At 37.9% G+C, this 17,275-nt stretch overlaps 1 protein-coding gene across 4 annotated transcripts in view; it reads right to left on the bottom strand.

Moving 5' to 3' along the window:
- UPF2 (UPF2 regulator of nonsense mediated mRNA decay) overlaps nucleotides 1–17,275 on the bottom strand; it is a 128,440-nt gene that overhangs the window by 43,286 nt on the left and 67,879 nt on the right. For all 4 annotated transcript variants that reach the window (XM_066384626.1, XM_066384624.1, XM_066384625.1 and 1 more), the window contains exons 9-10: nucleotides 13,540–13,648; nucleotides 3,402–3,515 (exon numbers count right to left, since the gene is read on the bottom strand). In XM_066384626.1, coding sequence (XP_066240723.1) covers nucleotides 3,402–3,515; nucleotides 13,540–13,648 — 223 coding nt within the window. The remainder of the gene's footprint in view (nucleotides 1–3,401; nucleotides 3,516–13,539; nucleotides 13,649–17,275) is intronic.

Genomic DNA, 17,275 nt, shown 5'->3' with positions numbered 1-17,275 from the left:
CTGATTCTTGGCCCTGACTGGTAGGCTCAATGGATAATGTGCTGGCCCAGCATGCAGACAGACCAGGTTCGTTCCCTGGACAGGGCACACGTGAGAAGTGATCATCTGCTTCTTTCCCCTTCCTCTCCTCCTTCTCTCTCTCTTCCCCTTTCGCAGCCAGTGGCTAGGCTGGTCCAAGCATTGGCCTCAGGCACTAAGAATAGCTCGGTTGATTCAAGCAATGGGGGTTGCCAAGTAGATCCAAGTCAGGGCGGGCATGTGAGAGTCTGTCCCTCTATCTCCCCTCCTCTCTCTCAAAACAAACCAAAAACCCAAAAACAAAAACAAAACTTAATTCTTATTTATTAGATATTCAAATTAACAATTTCTTGCTTTTATAAATGGTGTTGTAATAAACATTCGTACAGATAAATCTGTCCACACATTTATGATTATTTCCTTAAAACAAATTTCTAGAAATGAAATTTTGTGTCAAAACTATGTATCATCCCTATTTAATTTTTAATAATTAGTCCAAAGATATACTAATATGTTAAAATTATTCCTTTCAATTATAGCATTGACAAAACGTTCACAATCCCTCTTAAAATGCTCTTGAGTTTCCCAAAATGTACTTTGCATTGTCCTGAGATGCTCCAAGGAGACTTAGAAAACTTACCCCCTTGAATATTTACATTGACTATTAATTAGTATTTTAAACATTCTTAATAAATCATGAAGTAAATAAGTTTAACTCAGGGTTTTCCAAATGTATTTTAATCCACGAGACCCATTTTAGTGTGATATATCTAGTAATATCACAAGGAAATAAATTTGATAAAAAAATATTATTGTTAGTAAGATCAATTCCAAATGTAGAATTATTTCATCTATGCTGCATCAACTTTACCATATACAATTAGTCATTGATTTCTAGTTCAAATTCCACTGTGGACAGAAAACATAATCTGAGTAACTTCACTCTTCTCTGATTTGCTGAGACTTTACGGTTGATTTTTGTAAATGGTCCCTGTCCATTTGAAAAGACTACAAATTCTGATTCTGTTTGGTAAAGTGCCAATTCAAGATTTTTAACTGTGTTGTTCAATTCTGTACATACAGTACTTACTAATTTTGTCTACCTTTCCTTTCAGCTATTGAAAGGCATTTTCAAGTCCCTCACTATGGTTGTGGATTTGTTTCTTTCTCTTTTCCTTGTCAATTTTTGCCATATATATATATATATATCTATATATATATAGATATATATATATAACATTTTTATTTTTATTTATTTACTTTTTTTGAGAGAGGCAGGACGAGAGAGACAGTAACATGAAAAGCTGCTCCTGTATGTGCCCTGACTGAGGAATCAAACCAGCACCCTCTTCACTCTGGAAAAATGCTCTACCTAACCAAGTTATCCGGCCTGGTTTTTTTGTTGTTGTTGTTTTTGAAGTGAGAGGTGGGAAGGCAGAGACAGACTCCCACATGCACCCTGACAGGGATCCACTTGGCAAGCCCCTATCAGGCAATAATCTGCCCAGCTGGGCCACAGCTCCATTGCTCAGCAACCCAGCTATTTTAGTGCCTGAGGCCAAGGCCATGGAGTTATCCTCAGTGCCGGAGGCCAATTGTGCTAGAACCATTAGAGCCATGGCTGAGGGAGTGGAAGAGAGAAACAGAAAGAGAGAGAGAAGTGGGAGAGGAGTGAAGAAGCAGATGGTTGCTTCTCCTGTGTGCCCTGACCAGGAATCAAACCTGAGACTTCCACAAACCAGGCCAATGCTCTACTGCTGAGCTTACTGGCCAGGGCAACTATTTTTCCCTTTTTTTTTAAGAAACAGAAAAGCCCTGGCCGGTGGCTCACTGAATAGAGCATTGGCCTGGTGTATGGACATCCTGGGTTCAATTCCCGGTCAAGGCACACATAAGACACGACCATATTCTTCTTCCCCACCCTTCTCTCCCTTTGTCCCTTTCTGCAGCCAGTGGATCAACTGGTTGAAGCATGGATCCTGGGGGCTGAGAATAGCTCTGTTGGAGCACATCATCCTCAGGTGCTAAAATAGCTCCATACTCAAGCATCAGTCCCAGATGGGGTTGCTGGGTGGATCCCGGTCAGGGCACATGAGGGAGTCTGCCTATCTTCCCTCTTCTCACCTTCAAAAAAGAATGAATGAATGAATGAATGAATAAATAAATAAATAAATAAATAGCCTGACCAGGCGGTGGTGTAGTGGATGGAGCATTGGACTGGGAGGTGGAGGACTCAGGTTCAAGACCCTGAGGTCACCAGCAAGGCTCACCAGCTTGAGCCCAAGGTCACTGGCTCGAGCAAGGGGTCACTCAGTCTGCTGTACCCCCCCCCCCATCAAGGTATATATGAGAAATCAATCAATGAACAACTAAGGAACCACAACGAAGAATTGATGTTTCTCATCTCTCTCCTTTCCTGTCTGTCCCTATCTGCCCCTCTCTCTGACTCTGTCTCTCCCACAAAAAAAAACAAAAAAAAAACAAACAAAAAAACAGAGAGAAGAAGGGAGAGAGAGAAAAGGAGGAGGGGGAGGGAATCATTCATTGTTTGTTCCAATCAGTTGTGCATTCATTGATCACTTCTTGTGTGCCCTGACTGGGGATCAAACACGCAACCTTATCATTTCTGGACAATGCTCTTAATTGACGGAGCTAACCGGCCACGGCCACTTTATATATTTTGAAGCTACATTATTGAATGCATACTGATTCAGGAAGTAACACTTTCCTGTTAAAATGACCTCTTTATCACTATCAAGTAACTTCTTTATTTCTTTTTTCTTTTTTTTTATTTAGAAAATTAAACTTAACAGGGTGACCCTAATGAATAAGATACATAGGTTTCAGGTTCATGCCTTAAAGTCTACTTTGATAATAATGCAGCCAGCTGTCTTTTGACTATATATCTCCATGGATATTTCCTCCCTCTTTTTACTTTAGGCTTTCTGATCTTTATACAGGGCTGAACAAAAGTAGGGTTACAGGTGTACAAATAAGTACTACAATAATTAATAAATAATACAATATAAATTGTTACATGTACTCACAACTGTAAACCTACTTTTGCCCAACACTGTATTTAAAGGTATGTCTCTTATAGGCAGCACTTAGGGTGTTGTTTTAATCAAATTTAAGGCTTTTATTTGATGTATTTAGTCCTTTTATATATATTTCATGTAATTACTGTCACAGTTGTATTTTTGTATCTATCATCTTACTATTTGTTTTCTACTTTGCTCAATTGTTTAATGTTCCTTTTTACTCCCCTCTTGCCTTCTTTTATGTTAATTAAATATTTCTTAATTATTTCATTTTCTCTAGTAATTGTAATTAAAACTTTAAATTCGTCTATTAAAAATAATTCAAAATAATTCAGCACTAACCTTTAAACAATGTAGTGTATCATTTTTTGTGAACATCTTAAACTTAGTTAGTTCTCCAATAAAACGAACAGTTTTGTTCTTTGTTTCAATATTGATCTGGTCCTTTTTTCGTACCTACAAATTAAAAGAAACACTGCTTAATTAACATTTTGAAATCTCTGTGATAAGAACTGTTATTTTAAGATTGAATTCACTCCAAATATTTTAAATAAATTTGATATTCAAACTGTTTTAAGTTAAGGCAAAAACAAGTTCTGTACAACACCAGTGCCAGGACGTGCTTTGCAAAACAGTGCCATGCTCAAATAATTTGAGGAAATAATGCATTTTATCAGACTTAAAGAAGATCTCAAAATAAGAAATCTGTTTAACTTAAATTTAATTCAATTTTTCTCAAATTTATTTGGCAATATAAATCCTCTTTTTGAAATGCTAACAATAACTAGTTAATATCCGATTATATTAATATTATAAGGAACATACTTTAGGAGATGCTGCTTTAAAAAATAATGAATGCCAAAAGCTCACTTAAGCAAAAATATTATTATGGCTCAGTTAGTGCGTTAGTATAATAACAAACTTTATATTGTATTTTATTATAAATTCATTATAATTAAATTCCCAATATAATAACTATCCTTCTTCATCATCAGTCCACAGTCATATATCCAAGTTCAAATCTGTTGTATATATAACCCCCTACTTAGACACATACTTCAAGAAATACTGAATACCACAAAATCCAATTACAACAGTACAATGTGAACACAAACCTCAAGATAAATGTAACTGAATTTAACCTCAGAATAATATTTCATCAGAAAACCAAACCTACAGTCCTGAAACCTTTTATCTGACCAATAAGGACAATACTGTGGTGGTGCCTTGAACTAGTTTGGTGTTCTTTACTTTTTCGGAAGACTATCCTGCTGGTTCAAAACCCTGGGCTTGCCTGGTCAAGGCACATGTGGCAGTTGATACTTCCTGCTTCTCCCCCCCTTCTCTCTCTCTCTCTCTCTCTCTCTCTCTCTCTCTCTCTCCCCCCACCCTCTCTAAAATGAGTAAATAATAAAAAAAACTTAAAAAAAATACTATCCTATATTTGTTCCATGTTAACATTCTAAAGGGAACAATAGCTGTTACAGTTCTGATTTAATAGCTAAGACAACAACAAAAGAACACAAATCTATCAAATAACTTGCCTAAGGATCAGTACTAAAATCCCAGTCTTCTGTTACTTGAGAATTCCATTAAAACAGAATGTGCTGGAATTCAAAACAAGGCCTAACCTGGACAGCAGCTGGACAATTAATGATAATCATTTATATAAATATACTAGACTTCTACATACACTGCTAACACAAATAGAATTTATCACCTTTATTTTAAGGACCTACTTTCTGTAGCATGCATAGATAGGTATTTAGACATCTTAGATCTGGGATAATTTTTAAATAAAACTGTTTACTCATTTAAAAAAGTCAGACCTCACTATAATGGTATTTAATCTAAAGCATCAATAAAACTGCATCAATTAAAAATAAAATCACAAAAATTCAACTTACAGAACTTTATTTTAATTATCTCATTTAGACATTCAAATAGCTTTGGACTAGAGATAAATGGGGAAAATATAACTAACTAGACTGCACTTTCTAATATTAAAATTACCCAAAGAAACTTGACTGTTTTAGCCCTACAATTTAGAAAACAGTACAGTTTTCATAAAGACCCTTTCAGGCCCTGGCTGGTTGGCTCAATGGTAGAGTGTCGGTCCCATGTTTGATTCCCGGTCAGGGCACATAGAAGTAACCATCTGCTTCTCCACCCTCCCCCTTCCCTTCTTTCTCTCTCTGTTTTTCTCTGTCTCTCTCTCTCCCCTTCCTGCAGCCATGGCTCAATTGGTTCAAGCACATCAGCCCCAGCTGCTGAGGACTGCTCCATGGAGCCTCCACCTCAGGAGCTAAAAGTAGCTTGGTTGTGAGCAAGGCCCCAGATGTGCAGAGGATCAGCTCCAGATAGGGGTTGCCTGGTGGAGTCTAGTGGAGGCGCATGCGGGAGTCTTTCTATCTCTCCTCCTCTCACTTAGAAAAGAGGAAAAGAAAAAAAGAAAAAAAAAGGCCCTTTCATAAATGTTTGATAAGCACTGCATATAAAAAGCTCCTCTTGCCTGACCTGTGGTGGCGCAATGGATAAAGCATCGACCTGGAAACGCTGAGGTCGCCAGTTTAAAACCCTGGGCCTGCCTGGTCAAGACACATATGGGAGTTGATGCTTCCTGTTCCTCTCTCTCTCTCTCTCTCTCCCTCTCTCTCTTCTCTAAAATGAATTTTTAAAAAGTTAAAAAAAAAAAATTAAAAAAAAGCTCCTTTTGGCCCTGGCCGGTTTGCTCAGTGGTAGAGTACTGGCATGGCATGTGGGTATCCTGGGTTCGATTCCCTGTCAGGGGACACAGGAGAGGCACCTATCTGCTTCTCTATTTCTCTATCCCTCCTCTCTCTCACTTCTCTGTCTCTCTCTCTCAATTCCTCCTGCAGCCAGGGCTCAATTGAGCAAACTGGCCCCAGGCACTGAGGATGGCTCCATGGCCTCTGCCTCTAGCACTAAGAAGAGTTCGGTTGCTGAGCAATACAGCAACACCCCAGATGGGAGGAGCAATTGCCCCCTAGTGGGCTTAACAGGTAGATCCAGTTAGGGTACTTATCTCTCCTCCTCTTACTTAATTTTAAAAAAAAAGCTCCTCTTATTTTGTGAACTCCTAGGGTAGATTAAGAATGTGGATCCAGCCTGACCTGTGGTGGCGCAGTGGATAAAGCGTTGACCTGGAACACTGAGGTCGCCAGTTCAAAACCCTGGGCTTGCCTGGTCAAGGCACATATGGGAGTTGATGTTTCCTGCTCCTCTCCTTCTCTCTCTCTCTCTCTCTCTTTCTCTCTTCTCTAAAATGAATAAATTAAAAAAAAAAAAGTGGATCCTAGACCAGATTTGCTGAGTTTAAATCCCAGCTCTATCCTTTACTAGCTGTTACTTAAACCCTATGCCTCAATTCCCTCATCTGTACAATGGAATTAATAAAAGTAATAACATGCCTCATAGGGATGATGTAAGTCTTACATGAATTGGTGTATATACATAAAACACATGCAACAGTTATCCATAGGGACCAGGAAGAGTCCAAAAAATATTAGTTACTTTAATTTTATTTATCTTTGTATATTTATATCACAATACATGGACACCAAATAAATGTTTGTTTAGTAAACAAATAAATAAAAATGTTTAATGTTTATATATGTGTTGCAGTAACAAAAGAACAAGATCTATGGTCAGAATGTCTGAGCCCTTATGATCATTTTGTGTCATTTTTTTAAAAAGTATATGATCTTGGATAATTCACATGAACTCCCTGAAACCTGCTGACTCACTTGGTAAAATAAGGATAAAAATAAGGATGATGGTGATAGTGGTAATGATTATACCTATAATTCACTTGATACTAAGCAAGTAATGTACAAAACAAAAGATTATACAACCTTTCAAATGATGTTTAAGAAGTATTTCAAATGAGATTGTTAAATACTTCTGTGCATGAGAAGTAATTAATGAATGGAAAATTGTATATATAATATGAATCCATCCATGAAAAACTACAGAGGATTAAAGGTAAAGAAAATATACTAAAATATTACCAAGGTTTACTTTTAAGTGATGAAATTATGGATTTTCCCCATCTTCCCACTTTGTATGTTCTATATTTTCTAAATCATCTACACTGAGCATGTGTTCATTTTAGAGTTAAAGCAATACAGAAACAAAAAAATGTGTTAAGTAGCCCTGGCTGGTTTGCTCAGTGTACAGAGTGTCAGCCTGATATGAGGATATCCTGGGTTTGATCCCCAGTAAAGGCACACATGAGAAGCGACCATTTGCTTCTACTTCCCCTCTCTCTCCCCCTTCACTCTCTCTTCCCCTCTCATAGCCAGTGGCTTGACTGATTTGAACATTGGCCCTGAGAGGTGAGGATGGCTCAGTTGGTCTGAACGTTGGCCACAGACGGGGGTTTCCAGGTGGATCCTAGTTTGGGTACATGCAGAAGTTTGTCTATCTCTCCTCCTCTCACTTAAAACAAACAAACAAAAAAACAAAAGAACATGTGTGTAAGGAAGTATGTAAAAAATGACATACTGAAGCTAAATGTTTAGTGGCAGTAGGGCTAGGAAATATACATACATGTTTTTAAAAATCTCCTTGGGTGATTCTGGAAGCACAAACTCTTAACTGCTGTGGAGTATCATACAATTTTAAGTATTACTGAGCATTACAGCTTTCAAAACATGTAACATAGTGTATTATCCACAATTACTCTTCAACATTAATGAGGTTAAGGAGGTACAATCTAACATGACAAAATTATAAAAATTTTCAAGTATTAGAAATAAATTAGCTCATTCCCTCATTTTCAGATGAAAAAAACTGAACGTTTTCCAAAAGACTGTCACTTATTTAAAAAACTTAAACTTATTCTGAATCCTCATTCAATATTTTTCAGTTTCATTTGTTGACTCCTTTTGATCAAAAAGGAGTCAAACACTTCTGCAAAAGTAAATACAGTGAATTACCAACGTATACTTTCTGTTTTAAAGTCAATAATGTGTTGTAAGATTTTACTTGTATAATCAATAATCATCAGCAAAAATGGTGCTTATAGCTCATTTATTAATGGCAACTGAAATTAACTGAATAAATTCATGTGCATTATTTAAATAAACACTTCAAATATGTCAACATATAAAAAGTAAGAATTTCCAAGACCTATCATTCATTATTCTCCTATAGAAAGAACCCCCCTGGCCTGGCCCTGGTGGGTAGCTCAGTGGATAGAGCATTAGCCCAGCATATGGATGTCCCAGGTTCAATTCCTGGTCAGGGCACACTTAAGAAGTGACCATCTGCTTCTCTTCCCCTCCCTCTCCCCCTTCTCCTTCGCAGCCAATGGCTCATGGGAGCACAACCCCAGATGCTGAGGATAGCTCAGTTGGGCAAGTGTGAGAGACTCAGACTCTAAAAATAGCATCGTCCCAAAATGGGGTTGCCAGGTAGATCCTGGTCAGAGCACATATGGGAGCCTGCCTCACTATTCTGGGCGGGCAGGAGGGAGGGAGGGAGGGAGGGAGGAAGGAAGGAAACCTCCTGCTCCAAACTTCATCCAATGAGATATTCTACTTTCCGTTCTCCATAATTTGCTCATTTTGTTTTACATAAACTTTATTTTTGCAATCACTAAACTAATTTTTCAAAAAATCTACTATAGGCTAAACCTTAAGTAAGCACTAAGTCTATAAATAAGCAAACTTTCTTTCAAAGAAACATTTTATTCTGTGGACCATTAATCTCCAAAAAAGAGTGGGTAAGATTCTTCGATCTGCTGGGGTATGGAGGAAAAATAATCTTGGAACTTCTATTTGTCTTCTGTATCAGACTTTTCAATTTACTTTTTGTATGTTTTACTATGTACATAAAATAACTCATTCAACTGCAAATGTATATAACATAAATAAATACGCCAATACTGGGATATGTGGTTAACTTATTTTACCAAGAGGCTTATTTAAAAAGCTAAAAGAGCCTGCCCAGGCAGTGACGCAGTGTATAGAGCATCAGACTGGGATGTGGAGGACCCAGGTTCGAGACCCTGAGGTTGCCAGCTTGAGCATGGGCTCATCTGGTTTGAGCAAAGCTCACCAGCTTGAGTCCAAGGTCACTGGCTTGAGCAAGGGGTTACTCGGTCTGCTGTAGCCCTCAGTCAAGGCACATATGAGAAAGCAATCAATGAACAACTAAGGTGCCGCAACAGAAAATTGAGGCTTCTGATCTCTCACCCTTCTTGTCTGTCTGTCTCTCCCTATCTATCCCTCTCTCTGACTCTCTGCCTCTGTAAACAAACAAACAATTTTTAAAATTAAAAAGCTAAAAGAACACTAATTTTAAAAATGTCAATCACTGAGGGTGATATGATTATTTACATAAAAGTCCCTTACATTATAAAAGACTCTGCTGAAAATTTGGAGAACACAGACAACCAGAAAAGAAAAAAAAGACATTACTCACTATTCAAAGTCAGTCACTACTAACATATTAATATACTAGACAATTCATTTCTTTATGCATTTTAACATAACTGAAAGTTTATTTATTATGTGTAAGATTTTATAGCTTTCTTTTTTTCCCCCCTCTAATAGCAGCTTCTCTATGATATGAAAGCTTTTTGGTAAATACCAGTTTCAATGGTTCGATATCGTTTTCTTAATCCATTTCTGGGCTTTTAGATTATTTTCCACTTTTTTTCCTATTACAATTCATAATATGAATAAAGCTTTGGGGGTATATAGGATTGTTAGGACAGATTCTCAGAGGTGTCCAATATAGAAATGGCTCTTGGGATTTTTTTTTTTTGTGTGTGTGTGTGTGTGACAGAGGGAGGGACAGATAGGGACACAGAGACAGGATGGGAGAGCGTGAGAAGCATCAATTCTTTGTTGTAGCTCCTTAATTGTTCATTGATTGCTTTCTCATATATGCCTTGACCAGGGGGCTACAGCAGAGCAAGTGACCCCTTGCTCAAGCCAGTGACCTTGGGCTCAAGCCAGCGACCATGGGGTCATGTCTATGATCCCATGCTCAAGCCAGTGACCCCACGCTCAAGACGCATAAGCATGAACTCAAGCTTGTGACCTTGGAATTTCAAACTAGGGTCCTCTGCATCCCAGTCCGACGCTCTATCCATAGTGCCACCGCCTGGTCAGGCTTAGGACCTTAAAACATTGCCAAATTCCTTCTCCAAATTTCAATCACAATATACATGAATTTCTCATTTATGTTGGTTTTACTACTTTCAGTCAAAATAGCAAATCTGTTGTTTTAACTAGAATGGTAGAATTATTTTTTAATACTATATGTGTTTCATACAGTTTTGCTAACCAGGTTTATTTCTCAGGTGATAGTCTTAGCAGAGGACAAATAAAATCAGATTGTGACAATATGGTGCAGCTACATAAAAGCTATCTTCACAATTCAAGTTATAGAAAACGAAAGCAGTGGCAGTGGCCATGAAAGGAGACCCTAGAGGAGTGTTTCAGAAGATAGTATCAATACAATTTGGTGACCACTAGCTACTAAAAGTCACAGGGACAAAAACAGTGGTATTTTTCTTAGTGATCAGATAAAATATATTACAAATTTATAGGGAGAAAATAGAAGCTGATACAAGGAAGAGAAGGGTAAAGACATTTTTAGAAAAAATTAATGAGTTTATGAACATCTTTAGTAAGTACATGAGAACTTAATAACATCAGGAGAGGGGTTCTGGCAAGAGATATGTATTGGAGGTTGCTGGGAAACAGATGTTAACTGAACCCCAGGTAAAATGTATCCATCAAAAAGAAGAGTGAAGGAAGAAAGTCTGGGTAACATCAATATACAAACTCAGATGGACAAAAGAGCAAAGGATATTGAGAATGGTAGCAAGAACTAGGAGCAAGTGGTGGTAGAGAAGGATTATTATCATTATGATATCTATGTTGGGCATTGTGTGTTCAACTTTATATGCATTATCTCATTTACTCCGAAAGAACAATCTTATTTTAAAAGATACAATTATTATCCCTATTTAATAGGCAAGAAAACCCTGAGGTTTAAAACACTTAAGTAACTCGGCCAAAGTTTAATACTACCATGTGGGAGAGCCAGATTGAGTTTCCTAAAAAAACAGAAGAGTCCAGCAATTTTAGAATCTACAGAGACATCCACTAACATAAGGTGGTTACAAAGACAGTGGTGGTCTCTGCCAGAGTGCTATGATGGTAGAACAAAGGATAAATGTCAGCAGTAGAAGAGACAAATACTCTTACACTCTAAAAAATTCGAACAAGAAGGAAATGAAAGAGAATAGTCGGGGACGGGACTGAGAGAAGTATTTTTGTTGCTGGTATTGTATCTTCATTTAGGATGTGAGTATTAAGCACATTTTAGCCTAATAAAAGGTCACTCCTAATAAAAGGTCACTGGCAAAGTGTACAGATTTGGGGGTGGGGAAGGACAGATCCTGGAAAAAGCAGAGGTGAGATATGACCTCAAGTGCCCATTCTTTTCTTCTCTGAGAGCAGTGGTTACAGAAGTATATTCCTAGAATTGATATTCTTCTAGTTGCAATCAGTAACAAAAAATGACAATTCCCTCAAATCCCATCCCAAGTTTCAAAGGTGGGAGGAGAAGTACTGTATACATGAATAAAATTTTCTTAATTCTAAGTTTCTTACCAAAAGCACTAATTATGTTCAATGCAGCAACTTGTGTTTTGTTAATTTTGGATTTGGTTTAGGGCATATGCATATAACTCAATATAATACAGTCACATTTATTGTCTGCTAGCAAAAGTTTCTTGTTTGTATGACGAGATTAAATATATCAACAAGAATTATCATGACTTCTGATGCATCTGCCCTTGAACTAGCAGCATTTATCAAAGTGCGTTCTTTGAGTGCCTACATACTTAACCCACTACATATTTAACCCCTCCAGAAGGTTTACAATGCATATTACCTTATTAAAGCTTTCAGACTTCTTATATTAAAACAAAAATAAAATCATTTAACACTTTTGTTCTCAGTGTTTCCAAACTCCTTTAAATATAGAAACCTGCCCTTACTTAATACTATAAAAATCTGAAATATAGTTCAGCAAAATCTGGCCCAGAAAAAAAACACACATCTTACATTAAATAGATTAATACCTATGGCAAGAAGCCTTTGGAGATGGTTCCACTCATCACTGATACTTTCTCCTTCCTTTGAACTCAAGGTACTCACTCTCAAACATATCATTTGGCAATTAAACATGCAATTCCTTCTAATATCAAATACATTAGGGTTTAAAATTTAATTTCTCTCTAGCTTTTCTTTTTTTAAGAAAAAAAATTCCATTAATTCAAGGGGAGAAGGTGAGGGTGGAAGAGAGATAGAAAGAAAAAGAGAGAAGCATCAACTCGTTTCACTTAGTTGTTCCCTTTAGTTAGCATTAACGGTATGTACTTACTGATTGCTTCTCATACAAGCCCTGACTGAAGGAGCTAACCCTGTGACCTCTGGTGCACGGGGTTGATGCTTTATGCACTGAGCCACCGGACCAGGGTCCTCTCTTGCTTTTGTAAGGGTTTATGCCTTATCTCACCAACTACATAGTGAGATTCCTAACCTCAGGAATTGTTCTCTAGGTGCTTGGTAATGCTGATTTGTGTTAAGCAAGTGCAATAAAGTGCATATGGAACTCAGGAAACATTTATTTGCATTCCTAGCAACTCGTTGTAAAGCTAAATTTTATAAGCACAATCTTCCATCGTCTAACAACATAAACACTTGAATTTCATCTTTTCAAAGTCTACCAATGTTCACTTTCAGTCACCTCTAAGGTATAATTTTGCTCCTTTCAAGACTATTTTTGAAACTTGAACGGCTCCACAAGATAACTGAGTAAGGTGGGTTTTGAAGAATAACTAATAGGCAGTCTAGTAAGACTCCAGGGACCAGAAAGGGAAGGAAGTTGTCTGGTAACAGGACCCTAGTACTTACCAAGGTTCTCTTTAAAGAATTCACTACTATCCAAGGAAAGATTCTTAAGGTAAGCATTAATAAAAACATGGGCTACAACATTCACTGAGATCGCAACATTTGTGGAAACTCATGTGCCCCAAACATTCTGGACCCCCGACACCAGCATCCAACAAGGCACTGTGTGTCCTGACTTGTCATGAGCAATCCTATGTTGCTTCTGGGAACACCAATGAGGCTTGCTGGCTCTCCTGACCTTGGAGAATCGCTTTTACTTTACAAAAGCAAAAAGTACAATACCTACAATGGGGAAACAAGATAGCAGCAACAGCTCACCTCCAAATTGGTATATCACTTACCATTTCAAGCTTTGAGTAAATTTACATTTAAAAATTTAGAAGGCCTATATTCTGATGTGTTAGACCAATACCAAATTTCAAAAATATGCTTAACCAATAATCATATTCTTAAACTAAAGAGTTCTCATTCAACTTTTAGGTATATACATATTACAAAATAAATGCTTAAATACATACATGAAATCTGAAATCCCCCCTCAGCATGGAACAAAGATCCTCTGCTACATCAGACATGCAGGGATGCAATGTAGCAACCAATCTTGCATAAAATGGTAGCAAATCCAACCTGCAAAAGTTATATGTGATATGTGTAAAAAGAAGGACACTAATTCATTTAAAAATTTAAACTTCCTCAGACATAGTCACAAATTAAATAAAAACTAATAATCATACAGACATGCCTATTTATTGCCATAATTAAGTACACAGAAATTTAATTTGCCTTGTGAATATTAATAATCTGGTATTTCCCATTCAGTGCCTTATCACATATTTGAAATTTTACTTGGTATTCAATTTTGATAAAACATAAAATATCAAGTGAAAAAAACACTAAGTTTTGACATAGGCTAAAATTTTAATCCTGTAATTATTGAATAAACAAAGTTAACTTAAATAGTGCAAAACAGAATCCTTTTAAACCATTTTCTTTACTTATCCATGGATAAGTTATTTGGAAACCTTGATGTCTAAAGTAAAAAGGTAACCAATAACAAAAAAGGTATCTAAGGGTCAAAATCCTACCTTCCACAAACCCACATACTAACTTACGTATCTTACTGTAGAACCCACTTAGATCCTCAGGCAGGGCCTATTTATTTACTCTTACTTTAGACAATGAATGGCAAATATGTGGCTGCTCATACTGCCACCCCCTTTTCATTATCAGAGCACTTTCTCATCAAAATTGGATACAGCTCCAGAATCTTGCTTAACTTAACACAGCACTCCAGGTGGCCACTACCAATCAGAATCAACACATTAGCTAAAATTTATTTCTCATTCTTGCCGTAGACATTATTTTATAAAATTTGATTGTCCAATTATTTCAATACACTCAACAGATCAGACACTGAGGATGAGAAGCAGTGAGAAACTAATAAAAACAAAACAGCACTGACAGCAGCAAGTAATGGGAGCTGACAGTGGGGAAGGAAGCTAAAAACCATCAAGTTCAAAAAATGAGCTTAAAAAACGACAACAGGCTGAAGCCATTTAGAACAATAAAAAATAATCCTATAAGTCTTAATTATCCCTGAATCTATATCACTATAGAATAATATATGAAAATGGTTTAACCATCAAAATCTGCATACCATGAAAAGCTTGGAATTAGATCTGGAAAACTCCCAGCATGAACAGATTAAGCTTTAGCTGGAAGAAGGGTCACAGTGAAGAAAGAAACAATGCAAACAAAATTTGACAGGTGAGGTCAAGAGGAGGTAAGTGCTCAAAATCATGCCTAAGAGGCTCAAAAAGTTTGTACTTCTTTTTGACCATTATAATTTCTTTTAAAAATTACCATTTATTTGTTACTAATGTGCGAGGCCCTGGCCTAGGCATATAACATACATTATTTAACATATTGATCCTATGAGGTGGACACTATATTTCAGGAATAAGGGAACGGGTGTAGAGAGAAGTAAACAACACAGTGGCTTTGTAGCAGGTAACTCAATAGTTTGTTAAATCTCATTATCGCCTTCTTTAAAGAAACAGTAAGAAGTACAATTAATTATGTAACTATTTGAATCAAAACATTTAATGGTAAATTTCATTTTTTTTAATTTTTTTATTTACTCGTTTTAGAGAGGGGGAGAGAGAGAGAAGAGAAAGAGAGAGAGAGAGAGAAAGAGAAGGGTGGGGGGAGGAGCAGGAAGCATCAACTCCCACATGTGCCTTGACCTGGCAAGCCCAGGGTTTTGAACCGGTGACCTCAGCATCCCAGGTCGGCATATGATCCACTGTGCCACCACAGGTCAGGCAATTTTTAAATGTTTTTTAAAAATTATTTTTAAAGTTTTATCAATTGAAGGTTACACTTCTGTCACTCAGAAAATGTGCACGTTGGCCACATTACTCCGTGATATTACAAAAATAAGATATCATTGTAAGATACTCTCATAAATATGTAATAATTTTCTGAATGTCTGCTAGTGCAAAAAAAGCCTAGGGCAAATAAACATTTAATGTTCTTGCATAACAGAGGGATTCATATTAATACTAAATTTACTTTCTAAATTTTCAAACTTCAGTTAGAATATATTTTAATATATTTGTTAGAATATTAGGTTTTAGGTTTCCCTTTTTCAGTTCATAATCAATTTCCAGACAAAAATATATAGGACTTTAAACCTATGTTTAGGTTCATCGCTTCCAACTGCCACACCTACAGATCAAAAAAATGAAGATATGAGTTAAGGTCACCCTGGCTGGATGGCTCAGTGGTAAAGTGTCGGCCCAGCGTGTGGAAGTCCTGGGTTCAATTCCCGGTCAGGGTACACGGGAAAAGCACCCATCTGCTTCTCCATCCTCCCAGCTCCTCCTTCCTCTCAGTCTGTCTCTTCCTCTCCTGAGGCAAGGCTCCATTGGAGCCAAGTTGGCCCGGTCACTGAGGATGGCTCCATGGCCTCTGCCTCAGGCACTAGAATGGCTCCGACCACATGAAGCAACACCCCAGATGGGCAGAGCATCGCCCCCTGGTTGGCATGCGGGTGGATCCCAGTCGGGTGCATGAAGGAGTCTGTCTGACTGCCTCCCCACTTCTAACTTCAGAAAAATACAAAAAAAAAAAAATCAAGGTCATGGAATAACAAAGAGCAATGCACTAAGAGTTAGGAGACTTGGGTTCTAACTATCTCAACTATACTGCTCACAAAAATTAGGGGATATTTCAAAATGAATATGAAGCGATAAAATATTCCCTAATTTCTATAAGCAATATATATAGTTCTTCTGTGACCTCTTAAACTGATCTGACTTCATGTACTATTGTTGCCTGCTCATTGCTATGTCTCACCAGCCCCTCACTAATTCTCAACACAGCAGGCAAGCTCTCACTCACCTCAGAGCCTCCACACTGGCTGTTCTCAGTTAGCTGGAATACAGCTGTACTTCCCCAACTATCCATTCACACTGCTTACTCCCCTCAAGAAACAAGTCTTGCCTTGGCCGGTTTGCTCAGTGGTAGAGCGTCGGCCTGGCGTGGAAGAGTCCCAGGTTCGATTCCCGGCCAGGGCACACAGGAGAAGCGCCCATCTGCTTCTTCACCCCTCCCCCTCTCCTTCCTCTCTGTCTCTCTCTTCCCCTCCCGCAGCCAAGGCTCCATTGAAGCAAAGTTGGCCTGAGCGCTGAGGATGGCTCTATGGCCTCTGCCTCAGGCACTAGAATGGCCCTGGTTGCAACAGAGCAATGCCCCAGATGGGCAGAGCATCGCCCCCTGGTGGGCATGCCAGGTGGATCCCGGTCGGGCGCATGAGGGAGTCTGTCTGACTCCCCGTTTCCAACTTCAGAAAAATACAAATACACCCCCTCATTGAGACCCACTGTGAATGCGTCATTGAAATTACAAATCTTTACAACCATACTACTCCCAAACCCCAGTACTCTGCACTGTTTTTTAAAAATAGAATTTGCCCTGGCCAGATAGCTCAGTTGGTTAGAGCATCATGCTGAAGGGCAGAGGTTGCTGGTTCAATCCCTGGTCAAGGCACATGCAGGAACAGATCAACATTCCTGCTGTCTCTCTGTCTCTCTCCCTCCCTCCCTACCTTCCTCTCTCACTAAAACTAATGACAAATAAATAAATGAGATAAAAACATAATTCATCACCTTCTAATGTTATATAATTAACTTACTTGTGATGTTTATTGCTATCATTTGTCACCCTTCCTACTAGAATGTAAGCCCTATG

The sequence above is a fragment of the Saccopteryx leptura genome, chromosome 5, assembly GCF_036850995.1.
Source record: "Saccopteryx leptura isolate mSacLep1 chromosome 5, mSacLep1_pri_phased_curated, whole genome shotgun sequence".
Classification (NCBI taxonomy): Eukaryota; Metazoa; Chordata; class Mammalia; order Chiroptera; family Emballonuridae; genus Saccopteryx; species Saccopteryx leptura.
This window is presented reverse-complemented; position numbering and strand designations above follow the sequence as displayed.